The sequence below is a fragment of the Eurosta solidaginis genome, chromosome 2 (assembly GCF_040869045.1).
Source record: "Eurosta solidaginis isolate ZX-2024a chromosome 2, ASM4086904v1, whole genome shotgun sequence".
NCBI classification, from domain to species: domain Eukaryota; kingdom Metazoa; phylum Arthropoda; class Insecta; order Diptera; family Tephritidae; genus Eurosta; species Eurosta solidaginis.
In genome coordinates, this window is record NC_090320.1 from 271,588,336 (window position 1) to 271,607,016 (window position 18,681).

The window sequence follows — 18,681 nt, forward strand, 5'->3', positions numbered from 1 at the left end:
ATATTGTAGAACTAATTTTGAACTAAATATGCCCTTCCGTTGTGTATGTCAAAATTAAAACTTTCACTCCAGCACATTTGATATGCTATAATGTTGGTCACAACACAACCTCTAACAAGGCCGGATTAACAAGTAGGCAGAATAGGCAGTTGCCTAGGGCCTCCGATTTTAGGGGGCCCCCGAAAAATGAAAAAAAATTTTCTTACAAACATAAAATTCTAGAGAGTGAAAGAAAAATATAATCGGAACTGAAAATAATTTTTACACAAATAAATAAAACTCTAGAAGTAGAATTTTCGCCTCAGGATGATTTTAGGACAAAAGGTTTCCTCGAAATCATTGACAATCTTCACAGTGAAAGTATATGAAAGTTTCAGAGAGTTTTGCATTTCTCATCAACTTTTCTCTAAGTGACGGAGACCTCCACGAAGCTTTAAATAACTTAGTTCGTTTTCATTCCAGAACTGCAGATACACTGATGCACAAAAAACTCATAGTCATTTGTATAAGATTCTAATGGAAGATCAAAATTAGCCGATGTATTTCCTAACACAGAAATAGCTCTTCGGATTTTTTTAACATTAATGATCACAAATTGTTCTGCCGAACGATTCTTCTCGCAATTAAAAAGAATCAAAGCTGCTCGAGATGTTAAGTATACTTTGCATTGAGTCCGATTTATTGAAAAAAATCGATATTGATGATATAATTCAAGAATTTGCCGAAAACAAATGTAGAAAACGACATGTTTAAAATGTAGATAGTCATTTTATTGATATTATTACATTGTGACAATAAAAATTTTATGAAAGATATAAATTTGTATTTTTAATCGAAACAAGTAAGGAAGGTTAAGTTCGGGTGTAACCGAACATTACATACTCAGTTGAGAGCTATGGTGACTACTTAAGGGAAAATAACCATGTAGGAAAATGAACCGAGGGTAACCCTGGAATGTGTTTGTATGACATGTGTATCAAATGAAAGGTATTAAAGAGTATTTTATGAGTGTGCCATAGTTCTATAGGTGGACACCATTTAGGGATATCGCCATAAAGGTGGACCAGGGCTGACTCTAGAATTTGCTTGTACGATATGGGTATCAAATTAAAGGTATTAATGAGGGTTTTAAAAGGGTGTGGTGGTAGATGTATAGAGTGTCGCCTTTTCGAGATATCGCCATAAAGGTAGACCAGGGGTGACTCTAGAATGCGTTTGTACAATATAGGTATCAAACGAAAGGTGTTAATGATTATTTTAAAAGCGAGTAGGCCTTAGTTCTATAGGTGGACGCCTTTTCGAGATATCGCCATAAAGGTGGACCAGAGGTGACTCTAGACTTTGTTTGTACGATATGGGTATGAAATTAAATGTATTAATAAGGGTTTTAAAATGGAGTGTGGTAGTTGTATATGTGAAGGCGTTTTCCAGATATCGACCAAAATGTGGACCAGGGTGACCCAGAACATCATCTGCTGGATACCGCTAATTTATTTATGTATGTAATACCACGAACAGTATTCCTGCCAAGATTTCAAGGGTTTTTTATTTCGCCCTGCAGAACTTTTTCATTTTCTTCTACTTAATATGGTAGGTGTCACACCTATTTTACAAAGTTTTTTTCTAAAGTTATAGTTTGCGTCAATAAACCAATCCAATTACCATGTTTCATCCCTTTTTTCGTATTTGGTATAGAATTATGGATTTTTTTTTATTTTCGGGAATTTTTTATACCAATACAAAGTGAGTTTAGATAAGTACGTCAACTGAGTTTAGTAAAGATATATCGATTTTGGTCAAGTTATCGTGTTAACGGCCGAGCGGAAGGACAGACGGTCGAATGTGTATAAAAACTGGGCGTGGCTTCAACCGATTTCGCCCTTTTTCACAGAAATAAGTTATCGTCCTAGAATCTAAGCCCCTACCAAATTTCACAAGGATTGGTAAATTTTTGTTCGACTTATGGCATTAAAAGTATCCTAGACAAATTAAATGAAAAAGGGCGGAGCCACGCCCATTTTGAAATTTTCTTTTATTTTTGTATTTTGTTGCGCCATATCATTACTGGAGTTGAATGTTGACAGTAAAGATATTAAATTTTTTGTTAAAATTTGACTTTAAAAAAAATTTTTTTAAAGTGGGCGTGGTCGTTCTCCGATTTTGCTAATTTTTATTAAGCATACATATAGTAATAGGAGTAACGTTTCTGCCAAATTTCATGATGATATCTTCAACGACTGCCAAATTACAGCTTGCAAAACTTTTAAATTACCTTCTTTTAAAAGTGGGTGGTGCCACGCCCATTGTCCAAAATTTTACTAATTTTCTATTCTGCGTCATAAGATCAACTCGCCTACCAAGTTTCATCGCTTTATCCGTCTTTAGTAATGCATTATCGCACTTTTTCTGTTTTTCGAAATTTTCGATATCGAAAAAGTGGGCGTGGTTATGGTCCGATATCGTTCATTTTAAATAGCGATCTGAGATGATTGCTCAGGAACCTAGCAAAATTTACTCAAGTTATCGTGTTAACGGACGGGCGGACGGACATGGCTCAATCCAATTTTTTTTCGATCCTGATGATTTTGATATATGGAAGTCTATAATCTATAAAAATCGAAAGGCTTCGCTGGCTGGGTCATGTTATGCGAATAGACGAAGACGCCGCGGCCAAGAAAGTATTTCAGCCTACACCGCAGTTTAGAAGCAGAGTAAGGGAGGCTTCCACTGAGTTAGGAGAAGCAGGTGGAGGAAGACTTGACCTCCCTTGCTGCTAACAATTGGCGTCATTTTCGTGATAGTTGGTGTGACATGTTACAAAACGGCCAAAATAGCGCCCATTGATGATGATTATTATTGTTGTTAGAAAACCAATATTCCAAATATGAACCGTGATATACATATTTCTAAAATCCAAAACTTTAGAGGCTATAAAATGCTATCAAAAATTTATTTTGCAAATTATGACTATGACTTCTGAGCACAGAAATAGCGCAACAGGAAAACTTTGCAATTTCATAAATTTTTTTTATTCTTTCAACCATCTTCATTTTATAAAATAAATAAATATCCTTATTTGCGAACTTACTTAACATTTAAAATTTAATTTATATACAGTTTTATATTAAAAGTAAAAAAAAAAACAATGCTCCTACTCACAAAAGAAAAAAAGAAAAACATTTTTAATAATCACGCGTCAGCAACTTAACTAAATCCCCAATATAGGCTTGAGCCATTTGTAGTGTTTCAAATTTTGAAAGGCGGCGATCATTGCCTAGCGATGGTACAACATCTCGCAGCTTATCAAAAGCATCATTCAAACTATTCATGCGTCGACGTTCACGTGCATTAGCGGCTAGACGACGTTTACGCATAATATCCTGCGGAACACAACTGGACGCATGAGACGACGCTGAGATGGCAGACAATTTATTGAGGTGGTGTTGTGTGGCGGGTGACATAGTATATTTTAGTGCGCCTATGCGGTGCGCGGACCGGCATGATACTCGTCGCGCTTTCGACTTGGTAGAAGTGGCGTTTACTTCATTTCGATAGAATGATTGATCGTACTTGCTTGACGTTATTCGCAGTTTTGAGACGGACCAAAATTTTGGATTCGCATTTAAACCAGAGATATTCACAAGCGCGTTGCACTCAGTTTTATAGTCAATATCAAAGTTATTTTCATATAGTTCATCATAATTAAAGCTGTCGGTTATTATGTCCTGTTCACGCTCCATCAATGTGGATGAGGATGGCGAGGCAGTAGTTGATGACGTAGCGGACGTTGTCGATAAGGGACTACTGTTGCTATTACTATTAAATTCCATGCCATACAAAGCCACTAGCTCTTCTATATTATCGTTCAAGATATCTTCACAATTACTTGCATGCGTCCGCATAGTGGTATAATACTGAAAATCTGGATCACAATATTCACTGGTTAACATTTTGTAGTTTTATTATTGAATAAATTTTTTTGTTTCCTCTTTCTGCTCTACACGGCTTCCAAATCAAATTAGATCTGTTGGGCGCTCGGCTGTTGCCTCTGCTATTTATGCCTGCACGCCTTAAGATGTCCAGCTGAGTATGTGTGTGTATGTCTTATGGATAAAGGATATACTGTATAACAATACTTTGATTGGCTGAAATTTTTATTCACCTCGATTACCTGCACTCATATGACTATGTAGGCCAAGTTTGCGGCCGTATTTTTGATTCGCTGCCGTTCGTTGATCTCTCTCTCTCTCATTTTCTGACCCTTTTAATATATATTTTTTATAATTGTTCTTCCTTTGAGTTAGTGATCGTTTGCTTACTTTACGAATTAGTAGCAGCACTGTACAATGGGCCAAGCGACTTACCTTCATGACCAAATTTTAAATATTTTTAGATTTTTCTGAAAATTTTACCAGTAATAAAGTTTTATGATTGCACTGCGACTTGTGTTTTGTGAATGAATGCCAACAACAAAAGCCCGGCTTTCTCGGAAAGGCCAAAGCAGTTTGTATCCTCCAACGTTCAAGATCCCCACGGACGGAAGATAAATCGAAGTTAAATTAGATCCAGATAGTATTTACAAAGCCTTGAGGTCTCATTTCATGTATAGATCTCAATGATCTTTAAGTTGGCTATGTTTAGTCTTGCTGAAAACTTCAATCGAATTTGATATAGTTTTCCTATGCTTCTAGCAAATATCATTTTTATGAAAATCATTTTTAAACGGTTTTATTTAGCTTGACTTGACAGGCTGGCTGGCTGGCACGAATTTTGTAATTGAAATTTAAGTAACTTCCCGATAAGCTACAAGCTTGAAACTTGGAAAATAGTTCAGAACCCGATGACAATCAATAATAAGAAGAAAACTCCGATATGTGGCGCATGGATCGAAATCGTATTTGTGGTCCGATTTGGTTCATATTTGGCACATATAATACATACATGAATAGAAAGCGGCCTATGAAAAAATCGCCGCTAGGTGGCGCAAGGATCGAGATATTCAAAAAATTGTATTTGGGGTCCGATTTGGTTCATATCTGGAACACATAATACATACATGAATAAACAGCGCGCTATGAAAAAAATGGCCTTTAGGTGGCGCAAGGATCAAGATTTAAACAAAAAATTGTATTTGTTATCCGATTTGGCTCGTATTTGGAACAAATAATACATACAAGAATAGAAAGAGACCTATGAAAAAAAATCGCCGGTAGGTGGCGCAAGGATTTAGATATTAAAAATACTCGTATTTGTGGTCCGAGTTGGCTCATATTTGGAACAAGTATTACATACAGTCCTGTAGAAGTGACATCAAAATACTTTGGAGTTCGAGGAGGGACAAGCATACGTCGCGCAGAGTCGAGTAAAGTCTTTGGAAGGATTATGTATAGAGGTCTTAGATTGTAACAAATTGTCAGGAAAGAGTCCTTGTAATAATGAGTCACTAAATGAACGAAATATAATGAGAAATAATAGGCAATTGAATAAAGATTAAAAACTTGAAAATAAAATAATTAAAAAAAAAATTGTTTGGTTAAACGGTTTTATTGAAAGCAATACTTACATGAAGCAAAAATAATACTAAAAGCTAGAAAAAAATTAAGGCCCTTATTATGTACTCACATTCACATTCACCCAGAATTCGTATTTTATAACTTCTTACGTATTCGCGTTTGTCCTCTTACGTAGTCACTACGTATTCACTGAGACTGTCAAACACATTACGTAGCCGATGTAGCCAGTTGGTTTATTCATTATTTCGGAACTCATTCTAGTGCATTATTTTTCGGAATAACAGCGTATGATAATTGCAAAACCAAAATAATAGCGGAAAGTGCAGTCTTTATTTATAGCTTGAAAATTCTTTTGTTTGTTTCTAAATAAAATGTAAGCTGCCTTAAAAAAATAGTGTTTGTTTAGAAAGGTGAATACTCCAGAGCAGGGGTCGACCACAAACGCACGTCCAAAAATATAGGAGGAGTGTGCAAATATTTGATTTGACCACGTATCAATAATTCCAAGGCCGAAATACGAATCTTCAGTGCATAGATATTTGCAGTATTCAGAAAGTTGTTCCTTCGGATTATTGTTGTCGAGGTCAGGACGCATCGTTTCACACCTCTCTCGATATTTTTGGTAGCGTATTAGCAGTTGAATCCTCAACTAGATTTTTACCGTTTGTCAAACCCAGATGAGTGTTTAATCATGTAAATAAGCACTTTTTTTGTTTTGTAGACAGTTCTTTGCTTCATCTTTTAAGAGCGACTACTCACAAATTATCATCAAAGTAGCATGGAGACATTGTTTTTAGAGGCATTGATTCCACATTACAATTAAAAAGATGGGTGGTGATATGTGGGGACACATCTCATGCTGGACCTACATTACTTAGATCAGGGAAGTGTCTGGAACGTTACAATGTAGTCTGATTACCATTCCTGCGACAGTTGCATGAACTTTATTGATAAGGGGGACCGCAGGGCGGTACGTGGCAAAGATATTTACGCTCCCCGTGTGGTGGCGTGTCTTGGTTGGTGAGAATTCCGCTTAAACTGTGTAGCATTTCAAAATGCTCCTTTATATTGAGCTCTTTTGCCTCACTGGGTCGATGCTGTTCAGGTGAGTATTCCGTGTCAGTTCTAACTACAGTGTTTTCACAGCCCTGCAGCCTTACTTCATCACAGAGTGACATATAACAGGACAAGGGCATTAGACGGGGGATCCTCACACCATAAACCAATCACAACAGTAAAAGAGAGAGAACCGAAAAAATTTATTTGTCAAAGGGGATGGAAGTGTACCCTTCTTTTTTGTATTTTAATACTGTGACGTCACCCTCAGACTAACGAAGAGTTAAGCTGAGTTCTGTTTCCATCATTCTTTGTTCTAAAGAATTGATCAATATCGTCGCTAAACCTTGGTGTGATTACTAATTTTGAATTATCGAAAAGACCACGGAAAAGGACAAAACAATTTTCGTATGAAGGAGATGACGAACAAATCGTAGATGAAAAGTAAAATTTTATTTTTCTATTTTGGATACTGCTATCGATGAGCGATTTCTGCAACTGAAAAATATGAACTCTGTTTTTTGGATTTTTGAACGATGTCCACAATTTGTTGAATGAGAGTAAAGAAACAATTTTGAAAAGTTGCCAGAATCTAGAAAAAGTTTTAACATACAGTTAATCGAAAGATATAGATGCTGCAGATTTATGTGATGAATTACCAGCTATCGCACGAAGAGTCCCAGAGTCATTCAACCCTTTTGATGTTCTTAATTATATTTTACAGCACAACTCGTCTGGTCTCATGCCCAATTTAGTTGTAGCTATACGTATTTTGTTGACGATAGCAATGTCGGTTGCGAGTGGCGAGCGTAGCTTTTCGAAACTGAAATTAATCAAAACGTACTTGCGTTCGACCATGACTCAAGAAAGGCTTGTAGGTTTAGCATTGCTATCAATAGAGCAGGAAATTGCGCAAAAATTAGATTTAAGTAAAATTATATCAACTTCCTCTGAGTTGAAGGCGCGGAAAATGAAGTTTTAGTAAATTCTAAGATAATAAAAAAAATATATATTTAATATGCAAAAGAAATATTTTTTGTTTTATTAACACAAAGTTTGAATTTAAGAGTTCTGATCTCTAATTTTCTGATCTCCAATTTCTTTCTATAAATACGGGATGAAGGGGTCGCAAATTATAATTCGCCTAGGGCCCCAAATTATCTTGAGTCGGCCCTCTGTTGTACCGAAAAGCGGAGACACAAACCTCTTACAAATTGTGACGAATATTGGCAACACTAAGAGATATTATCATCTCTAAGCCGATACTAAGCAGTGACTTGTATGCCCATAAATAAATCAATCATTATGTCTACACATATGTCCATATATGCAGCGGAGAGAAACGTACAAACACATGCATATATATGAGATACCAAAGAGGATAAATACAATAAGAGCCGTCACTCGTTATTTTTTTGGCATTTACTCGATGTATACTGAGAGGTAGTCGCTACTTTTTTTTTGGGCGAGATGTTTATAAATGTCTTCTATACATTTTCGTGGGGTATTTGTGTTTATTTTTCGACTGTATTTAATTAATTTATTTAATTCTCTTTCCAAAAATCAGAGTTGCACAAGGGGCCTACACGGCATGAATAAATGCGAGACAATTAAAAATGTCCCTCTCAGAAAACATTCGGCGTCAATTTTTTCAATTTCCAGCGAGATACTCGCCACAAAATAACGAGTGACGGCTCTTATTGTATTTATCCTCTTTGAAGATACTCCCAAAATTAGGCAATCATCGGTAGAAGTATCACTCACACATACACGTGCATATGGCTATGCGAGAAGATATAATCTTGCATCTGTAGTTATAGCTGATAAATTTATAGCTGGTAAACAAGTAGTAAATTCTACAAATAGAAACGCCTAAAAATATGTCAACGAGGAAACCTAAGAGTATAAAAGCAGCACCAGCTGAGGCACGACCAATCAGTTTGATTTAAGCAAGCTATTTGTTGTGAAGTATGAGTGTTATTATGAAGTACTTTAATAAAGGCCATTTTGCATTATTGAATATTAGAGTTATTTATTGAACAGTTTAGCAATACGAACGTTAGTAGAAGATTTGAAATAAGAGGAATACTACTAAAATGCATTACAATATATTCTTATGTCTGTGTATAATCTATATCTGAATCGGTTGCAATGAATAGTGGACACACACCATTTATAGAGGTGATACATAGAATTAGTGTAGAGGTGAAACATAGACACATATTTCAGTTGCATCTGAGTATAATGCGTATTGTAATTTAGGAGTACTAATTTTATGCGCAACAATTTCAGAAGAATAGATAAAGTTTAACGCTTAGCAGTCCATATAAGGTGTAAGCGTAAACGTAGATAGATGTAAAAAAACCTGTATTCCGAAAAGGTCTATGTATCTACCAATATCCAGTGACCCAATTAGATTGTAGTGATTATGCGGCCCACAGTGCACTGCTGCAGCAGGTCATGCGAAATTGGCTTGCGGTCAAAACATTTAAGTTTTTCGATGCTGGAATTCAATTTTTTTTTAAACGCACTTATACAAAGAAATATTTAAGTGTTATATACATACATATATGTTGTAATATTACACACTTCCTTAAATCCATTGTTGATTTCATACTCCCTTGTAATAATATTTTACTTGTTTGCCTACTCACAAACTTACAATGTATAGTAAATACGCCCTTAAGTGCTGCTATCGCTTCACAATTGTACACGTTGTATCGGATCTTACTTCGAATACTTTTACCAGCCAGCAATTTGCGGCTTTGCGAAAATGTTTGTTACTCTTCAATTTGATCTACATACTTTCAATTTCTTTTGAATTTTTGTGGCTTTTGTGTTTTGTTGCAAATTAAAGTGTCAAAATCGTGTTATGTGTATTATTTGGATATGTCAAGCATTTGTTTTTTTTTCCGAAATTTTAATATTTCCCCCATTCGTATGAGAACGCCAACGACAAGGTCAACGGGTGAATCGATTTACAATTTAGCATCTCGAAGACCAATTCCTCTCCTTTTTCTTATCCTCCTTCCCCTTGATGCTTGATGGTTATATCTTGCCGGCGCCGACTAGAAAAAAGGAAATTAAACCCTTCTGTTGTTTCATCTTGCATTTCTCATAAACATTAAGCCTTCGTACGTTCTGGCTGAGTTCAAAAAACCGTTTATCCTCCCCACAAACATTCTCGGAGCGCTCATAATTTAGGAATCCGATATGAGTCCGAAATATGTGAAAAATATGAGCCGCAGAAATATGATCATATAGTAGTCTTTTATGACTCCGATATGAAAATTATGATCTGTGTGCCAAGAGTGTTCAGCATATAAGGCAACTTTGGAACAAATATTCATATTTTATTTTGAAACAATTTTCTTTCATATTCCATTTGAATAAAATCATATTTTATAACGTGTCCAAGGCGAATTCAGTACCAGGTGTTGTTATCCCAACAGCTAATTTCTTCTTCTTGATTATTTTCCCAACGCAAGGCGATTTCAGTACCAGGTGTTGTTATCCCAACAGCTGATTACTTCTTCCTGATTATTTTCCATAAAACGCAAGGCGAATTCAGTACCAGGTGTTGTTATCCCAACAGCTGATTGCTTCTTCTTGATTATTTTCCATACAACGCCTGGTACTACAATATGTCAGTTAATCGAAGTCAATGAAAATTTTCATTTGACTTGCCATTTTTGGGCACGGCGAATTGATTGAATTCGCTTTGCCAGCACCTGGTATGGATTCGCCTTGATACAACGCCTTGTACTCCAATATGTCAGTTAATCGAAATCAATGAAAATTTTCTTTTAACTTGACAGTTTTCGGCACAGCAAATTGATTGAATTTGCTTTGTATGGGTTTCCTTTGATACTAATGTTGCGCAACCAGTATTGAGGATATGCTTCCCCATTTCTAAAGCCTTGCGTTGAAAATCCCTCCTGATCTAGCCAATCCTAATCCCTAACCTAAAGTACATAAATGACTCCGAAAAGGGTCATATAAGAGCTAATTATCAGCTGTTTATGAGCGTAATAGGAGTCTGATCGGACTCCAATTTAGGCTCACATAATGTATGAAAAAAGCTCATATCGGACGACCATTGCAAGAAGAGAAATACACTCATTACGAACTCATAATGAGCATATATAGTCCGAATTAGGACTCCTTTCTGACTCTTTTTTGACTCCGAATGTTTGCTGGGCTTCTACATTTATTTACTATTACCACCCTGAATTATCTACAGAGTTACTTTCATTCCGAAGGCCGGTAGACACTCTCACGTATCATTAACGGGCTTAAAGCCAATCATTCTGTCCTCGTTTCTCCTAAAAACTTTCAAGCAATTCCGAAATGACTGGAAGTGCTGTCGAAATAATAGCGAATTGATTGGGAAACCGTGCCAAAGTGATACCGAAAAGAATCTTGAAATGGTCACAAAATACTCGGAAAATATACCAGGAAAAGTTCCAAGACTGATCCATATGGATCAATTTGTTGTTGCACTTGCATGTTAAATTTCTATCCGTATCTAGATCACGCTTCATTGGAACGCAACTAATAACAGTTAATGAGCTAAAATGTATCGTGTATTCCACAAGGAGGGTAAAGCCGTGTGTAGAAGTCCACATAAGTTGGGAAAGCTTCTGATCGCAATTTACCAGGGTCTGATCACCGTAAGGTGCTGCTGCAAGCGCGCGTCTGTCTTGGATCAAGCGGTTCGCTATATAAACGTGCAAGTAATAGTTTCGCTGGTTGCACGCTGGGATTGGGACCCGCCACATAAAACCACACTCCAATGAAAACAGATACAAGGCCTCGGATAAGAAGACAACGCTTTACCGATGACAACTCTGCGAAGGTTTAAATGACTATGATTTGAGGACATGCACGTGGAATATCCGGTCCCTTAACGGGATTAATACCGATGTTCGGCTGGTTAATGTTCTCGTAAAATCAAAAGCCAACATTACCGCCATTCCAGCAAGGATATGGATGAAGCAAAAAAAAAAGGCTGTTAAAAAATAAAATGTGCGCAGTTTCGGTGTTGCATTTGTGGTAGGAGAAAGACTGCTCCGCCAAGTACTGTCATTCACTCATGTGGGGGAACGTCTCGCCGCCAAAATTTTTAAATATATTATTCATCTGCGCCCATGCACCGAGGAGAAAGACGATGAGATGAAAAACGCTTTCAATGAACGCTTAGAACGCACATACCAGCGCTGGCCCCGCCATGATAAAACAGTCGTGCTTGGCGACATTAACGCCAGGATGTGCAAATAAGGTGTTTTTGGCCTACACAATGAAACCTCACGCTCACAAATTTTACCAAGAACTTCGGAGAACAGACGGAGATAATGAAGACAGCGATGTACCGCTCTGGTATGATGAGCCCGTTCCCGCAATCGATGATAATGGGGTTATTGTCCCCCCACGCGCAATATGCTTCAAATCTTGGAAAATAAAGTATTGACACATATCACCTCTTCGTCAATCTTAAAGCCTCCTTTGATAGCACGAAAAAGAGCTGCTTATATTCCGCTATGTCTGAATTTATTTTCCCCGCAAAACTTATACGACTATTCAAAATGACGTTGAGCAACACCATCAGCTCAGTCAGAATTGGGAAGAACCTCTCCGAGCCGTTCGAGTTTAATCGAGCTTGCGGCTGGAGAAAATAATACAAACTGCAGAACTTAACCGCTCTGGAACAAGTACACCATACAGTACATTTACCAATATTACATACCACGCCTGCATTTAAATTCTAAATGTATCCCGTATATAGCATTCCTCTTACAAAAGACTAAACTCACGCTTACGTTTGCACTTACATCTTACGATTACATTCAGGCCCCCCCCCCCCCCCCCATGACGTGAGCAAAGATGGTGTACACATCAAAACAAGTAAGGAAGGCTAAGTTCGGGTGTAACCGAACATTACATACTCAGGTGAAAGCTTTGGAGACAAAATAAGGGAAAATCACCATTTAGGAAAATGAACCTGGGTAACCCTGGAATTTGTTTGTATGACATGGGTTTCAAATGAAAGGTATTAAAGAGTAATTTAAAAGGGAGTGGGTCTTTGTTCTATAGGTGGACGCGTTTTCGAGATATCGCCATAAAGGTGGACCAGGGGTGACTCTAGAATGTGTTTGCACGATGTGCGTATCAAATGGAAGGTACTAAAGAGTATTTTAAAAGGGAGTGGGCCATAGTTATATCGGTCGACGCCGTTTCGAGATATCGCCATAAGGCTGGACCAGGGATGACTCTATAATGTGTGTGTATGATATTGGTATCAAATTAAAGGTATTAATGAGGGTTTTAAAAGGAAGTGACCCTTAGTTGTATATGTGAAGGCGTTTTAAAGATATCGAACAAAATGTGGACCAGGATGACCCAGAACATCATCCGTCGGGTACCGCTAATTTATTTATATATGTAATACCACGAACAGTATTCCTGCTATGATTCCAAGGGCTTTTGTTTTCGCCCTGCAGAACTTTTTAATTTTCTTCTACTTAATATAGTAGGAGTCACACCCATTTTACAAAGTTTTTCTAAAGTTATATTTTGCGTCAAAAAATCAATCCAATCACCATGTTTCATCCATTTTTTCGTATTTGGTATAGAATTATGGCATTTTTTTCATTTTTCGAAATTTTCGATATCGAAAAAGTGGGCGTGGTCATAGTCGGATTTCGCCGGTTTTTAATACCAAGCTAAATTCAGATAAGTACGTGAACTAAGTTTAGTAAGGATATATCGATTATTTTGTTCGACTTATGGCATTAAAAGTATTCTAGACAAATTAAATGAAAAAGGGCGGAGCCACGCTCATTTTGAAACTATCTTTTATTTTTGTATTTTGTTGCACCATATCATTACTGGAGTTGAATATTGACATAATTTGCTTATATACTGTAAAGATATTAATTTTTTTTTGTTAAAATTTGACTTCAAAAAAATTTTTTTTAAGTGGTCGTGTTCGTCATCCGATTTTACTAAATTTTATTTAGAACACATGTAGTAATAGGAGTAACGTTCCTGCCAAATTTCATCATGATATCTTCAACGACTGCCCAATTACAGCTTGCAAAACTTTTAAATTACCTTCTTTTAAAAGTGGGCGGTGCCACGCCCATTGTCCAAAATTTTACTAATTTTCTATTTTGCGTCATAAGGTCAACCCACCTACCAAGTTTCGTCGCTTTATCCGTCTTTGGTAATAAATTATCGCACTTTTTCGGTTTTTCGAAATTTTTGATATCGAAAAAGTGGGCGTGGTTATAGTCCGATTTCGTTCATTTTAAATAGCGATCTGAGATGAGTGCCCAGGAACTTACATACCAAATTTCATTAAGATACCTCAAAATTTACTCAAGTTATAGTGTTTACGGACAGACGGACGAACGGACGGACATGGCTAAATGAATTTATTTTTCGCCCAGATCATTTTTATATATAGAAGTCTATATCTATCTCGATTAGTTTATGCCGTTCCGGGTACCGTTATGCGAACAAAACTAATATCGTGAGCTGTGCTCAGCTGAGTATACAAAAGTACATAACTCTGTAAGCCGAGCATCACCTCCAATTTGCGTCGTACTACTTTATAATATTTCCTACAAATTGAGGGGACGGAACCTACTTTCAATACATTACATACCTGTTTTTTAAATTGCGAAAATTCACCACCGCTAGACAGAATGTCTACTAAATTTGCACACCTGTTTACATTAGCGAAATTACCAAACTCCTACGGGTTGGTTCATCCTCATAATCCCGTATTGCAAAATATATAGACTCATACATGTGTATATGTGCGAATTACATATAATGACATGGCATTACATACTTAATACGCTTAAAGTCAATTCACATTAGATTTCCTAATTTTGATTTCCTTACTGTGAGCAAAGAAAGCAGAAAAGAAAATCAAAGCCATGATTAGAAAATTCTGTGAAAAATAGACACGACAAGTGCGAAGGTGATACAAAAATGGAAAAAAAGAAAATTTTAAATAAGCGATTTCATTGTTTTTTAAACAATAGGAACTGAAAACATTTCGTATTGGAAAAAGAGCGCCAAACAAAAGTGTAAATTAAAAAAAGAAGTAAAATTTTGAGGTACTTCCTTTATATAAACTGACAAGAAGAAATGAAAAATTTCTCTTTAAGCGAACATACCATTGCGGATAAAATAAGTGTGATAACTTCTGCATAACGTCAAAATTACAAATAGAATGGATCACCTGATTTTTAATTGGCGATCGCTGCTTCATTCTGTATCTCTTTTTACCACCCGCTGAAGATAGCCGGCCTTATGCGCCGCCATATTGAAAACCCTGTCAAAACGCTGCAAAAATGCTAAAAAGTACCCATATTGAACATTCTGTCAGGCAGTTGATGGATAAGATATCACACTTGTTTTATCAACAATGGAACATACCATGATGAAATGAATATTCAGGTGTTCTCATCCCGTGGACGTTTTCCCTTATTCTGACAAGTTCGGCATGCATATTTTAGAGGGTAGTGTATAAGTGTCTATTAGAATCGTTTAGCCAAAATGATGAACGTAACTTTGTGTTCCCCAAAATAATATAGAAACAATTTTGGAGTAAACAAATTTTTAGGGGAATTTTGTATAAAAAATGAAGCGATCAAAATTTAATAGTTTTGTAATACAAGTAAATATAGGGCTACCGAAAAAGTGAAGTTATGTTGTTTACATCACCTTTATTATTACATCATGGGAACACACAATCTTAATGAACTTTGATATTCAACTTTTAACATAACCACTATAAAAACTTTTATAAAGAACAAAAATATAAAGGTGCGGCGCACATTGCCGAACTTAGGTAAAGATTATATGGAAAGTCTATTTAATGCAATGTTAAAATTTGAATATCAAAATTCAACAAAATTATGTGTTTATTTAAAAAAATGTTCATATAAAGAAAGTTCTTTAAAATTTGTATTTTATTTTTATTATACATTTCATGAAAATGAAATGGTATATTAAATTTGTCACGAATCTCAAAATTGTAGGTCCTTTAAGGAAAAGAGATAAACCCACCAATAAGTATACCGCAATGATCAGGATGAAGATCTGAGTTTATTTAGCCATGTCCGTCTGTCTGTTTGTATGCAAACTAGTCCCTCAATTGTTGCGATATCTTGATAAAATTTGGTGATCGGGTATTTGGTGTCCGATTAGACATTTGTCGGAACCGGCCGGATCGGACCACTATAGCATATATCCCCCATACAACCGATTTTTCAAAAAAGAAGATTTTTGTCATATCTTCCTCAATTTATCAGAATGAAGCTTCAAACTTCACCATGTGCATATTAGGGTGGGTCGATTTGTATGGACGAAAGTTAACCGATATCACGCCATCGATTTTTCGATGGGATTTGGGCTCAGGAAAAAAAGTTCCACTACGTATACTCAAAAAAATAATTTTCGAGCCTGCGAAATTTAATTTTTTTACTTTTTTTCGACTTTGATTTTTAAGGTTTTTTGATGACCTACTAAAAAAATTTTCATATGTATAGATACCCTTGTATGGTTATATACTTGTAATAAATATACTTTGTTAAATTTCAAATTTATTATTAATAGATTGTTTTTTTTCAACAAAAATATCGTTTTAAACAATAAAGTTTAACTACATATATAATACAAAATTAAAGAGAATTTTATTAATTTCTATATTGGATATATGTATAAATATAGTGTTAACTATTATAATAAAATATTATACTTTGTTCTTTATACTTTAATTTTTAAATAATTTTTTAATCGAGTTGCATTTTGAAATTGAAATTTTTCTATATTATATCAAAAAAAAAATTCTTATTAGTTTAAAATAAATACTTCAAATGAATAAAAGAGATTTAAAAATTTAAATTTTTAGCGGTCATTTTTGGGTCGGACGGGGTATACATAAAAATTTTACAATCATGAATTTTTTTTAGTAGGTCATGAAAAAACCTTAAAAATCACAGTCGAAAAAAATCAAAAAAATGAAATTTCGCAGGCTCGAAAATTATTTTTTTGGGTATGCGTAGTGGAACTTTTTTTCTTGAGCCCAAATCCTATCGAAAAATCGATGGCGCGATATCGGTTAATAAATCGACCCAGTCTAATGCATATGCTTTATGCAGATAAGAAGCTTTTCGTAATTACTGCCCCATTTTAACAGCTAGAGGCTTCAAATTTCACCGAATGCTTACGTATAAAGCGTTAGTGTTGTCTGAAAAAATGTTATAGATCGGTAATATATATAGAGTACTAGCGGACCCGGCAGACGTTGTTCTGCCCTAAATTTGGCCTATCTGCATACATTTTAATAAGCTTTTTCCGTCTAACTCTGCCCTACCCCTCTACACTTTTTCCTAATCTTTTTCATCTCTTATTGCCAGTCCCAGAGGGTGGTATGTATTTTGTTCCAGTCCCACTCCGGGTCTCAGTCCCAGTCCTAGTCCTAATCCCAGTCCCAGTCCGTCTCTGGTATACTTCCAGGAAAAAAGCATCGTAAATACTAATATAGGCAAATTTATATACGAAATTTCAGGCAAATCGAATAGGACGTATGTAAATAGGTATGTGGGTATTATTAATTCTTGTCTTTATTTCGGCTTCGCATGCATATTTATCAGCTTTACCACGTTGATGCGACTACATCGAATATCCCAATGAACTTTAGAGCTCTCAGCAACAGATTTCATTTGATATCCATAATACACACACATTCTAGGGGTATCCGGGTCCATGTTTTGGTCTATATCTCGAGACCCTAGTCACGCAGCGGTGTAAAACTTACTCTGTATTATAGCACACATAAACAGCTTCAATTTGATACCCATAACATAAAAACACATTCTAGGTGTATCCGGGTCCATGTTTTGGCCTATATTTCGAGACCGTAGTCACCCAGCGGTGTAAAACTTACTCTGTACTAAAGCATATATCAACAACTTCAATTTGATACCCATAATGCAAAAACACATTCTAGGTGTATCCGGGTCCACGTGTTGGCCTACATCTCGATACCCTAGTCACCCAGCGGCATAAAACTTACTCTGTACTAAAGCACACATCAACAGCTTCAATTTGATACCCATAATGTAAAAACATATCCTAGTGTTACCCTGATCCACGTTTTGGCCTATATCTCGAGACCCTAATCACCAATAGGTATGAAAACTACCCTGTACTAATGCACTCATCAACAGCTTCAATTTGATACCCACAATGTAAAAACATTGTCTAGGGGTACCCGGGTCCACGTTTTGGGATATATCTCGAGACCCTAGCCTCTCAGTTGTATGAAAACTATCCTGTACTATAGCACTCAACAGCAGCTTTCATTTGATATCTATATTGTATAAACACATTCTAGGGGTACCCGGGTCCACGTTTTGGGCTATATCTCGAGACCCTAGCCTCCCAGTTGTATGAAAATTATCCTGTACTATAGCACTCAACAACAGCTTTAATTTGATATCCATATTGTATAAACACATTCTAGGGGTACCCGGGTCCACGTTTTGATCTCAAGACCCTAGGCACTTAGCGAAAAAAGGTAGACGTTGACCGATTCTCAGACCTACCCAATATGCTTACAAAATTTCATGAGAATCGGTTTAGCCGTTTCAGAGGAGTTAAGCCTCTAACACCGTGACAGCGGAATTTTATATATTAGAAGATATACCATACAACCGATTGTTCAGATAAGAAACTTTTCGTAATTTCTGCCCCATTTTAACGGCTAGAAGCTGCAAATTTCACCGAATGCTGCAAATTTGCATTCATTTTTGTCTGAAAAAATCATAGAGATCGGTGATATATATAGTATATACCCCATATAAACTGTCATTTCTGCTCCCTTTTTACGGCTAGAAGCTTAAAATTTCATCAAATACTTACGCTTACGTCATGTATTATTGAAAAAATGATTCGTGGTCATAGGTTTTACATGTAGACCACAAAAAAAACTTTGCATCCTCACACAAAGGACCTACCTATTTTTATACTCAGTTGAGCAGAGCTCACAGAGTATATTAACTTTGATTGGATAACGGTTGGTTGTACAGGT

General features: G+C 36.1%; 1 protein-coding gene across 5 annotated transcripts in view; it reads right to left on the minus strand.

The window, feature by feature from the left end:
* LOC137240976 (solute carrier family 12 member 9) overlaps positions 1-18,681 on the minus strand; it is a 271,735-nt gene that overhangs the window by 106,236 nt on the left and 146,818 nt on the right. Inside the window, exons 10-11 of one of the 5 annotated variants that reach the window (XR_010949876.1) lie at positions 9,136-9,637; positions 8,727-9,072 (exon numbers count right to left, since the gene is read on the minus strand). The exons of 2 other annotated variants lie outside the window; for them this stretch is intronic. Coding sequence is in view for 2 of the 3 variants with exons in the window: in XM_067768060.1 (XP_067624161.1) it covers positions 9,589-9,637 (49 nt within the window). In the remaining variant the exon portion in view is untranslated. Of the gene's footprint in view, positions 1-7,238; positions 7,459-8,726; positions 9,638-18,681 lie in introns of those variants that run through there. 2 more of the 5 variants (XM_067768061.1, XM_067768060.1) reach the window with 2 other exon arrangements.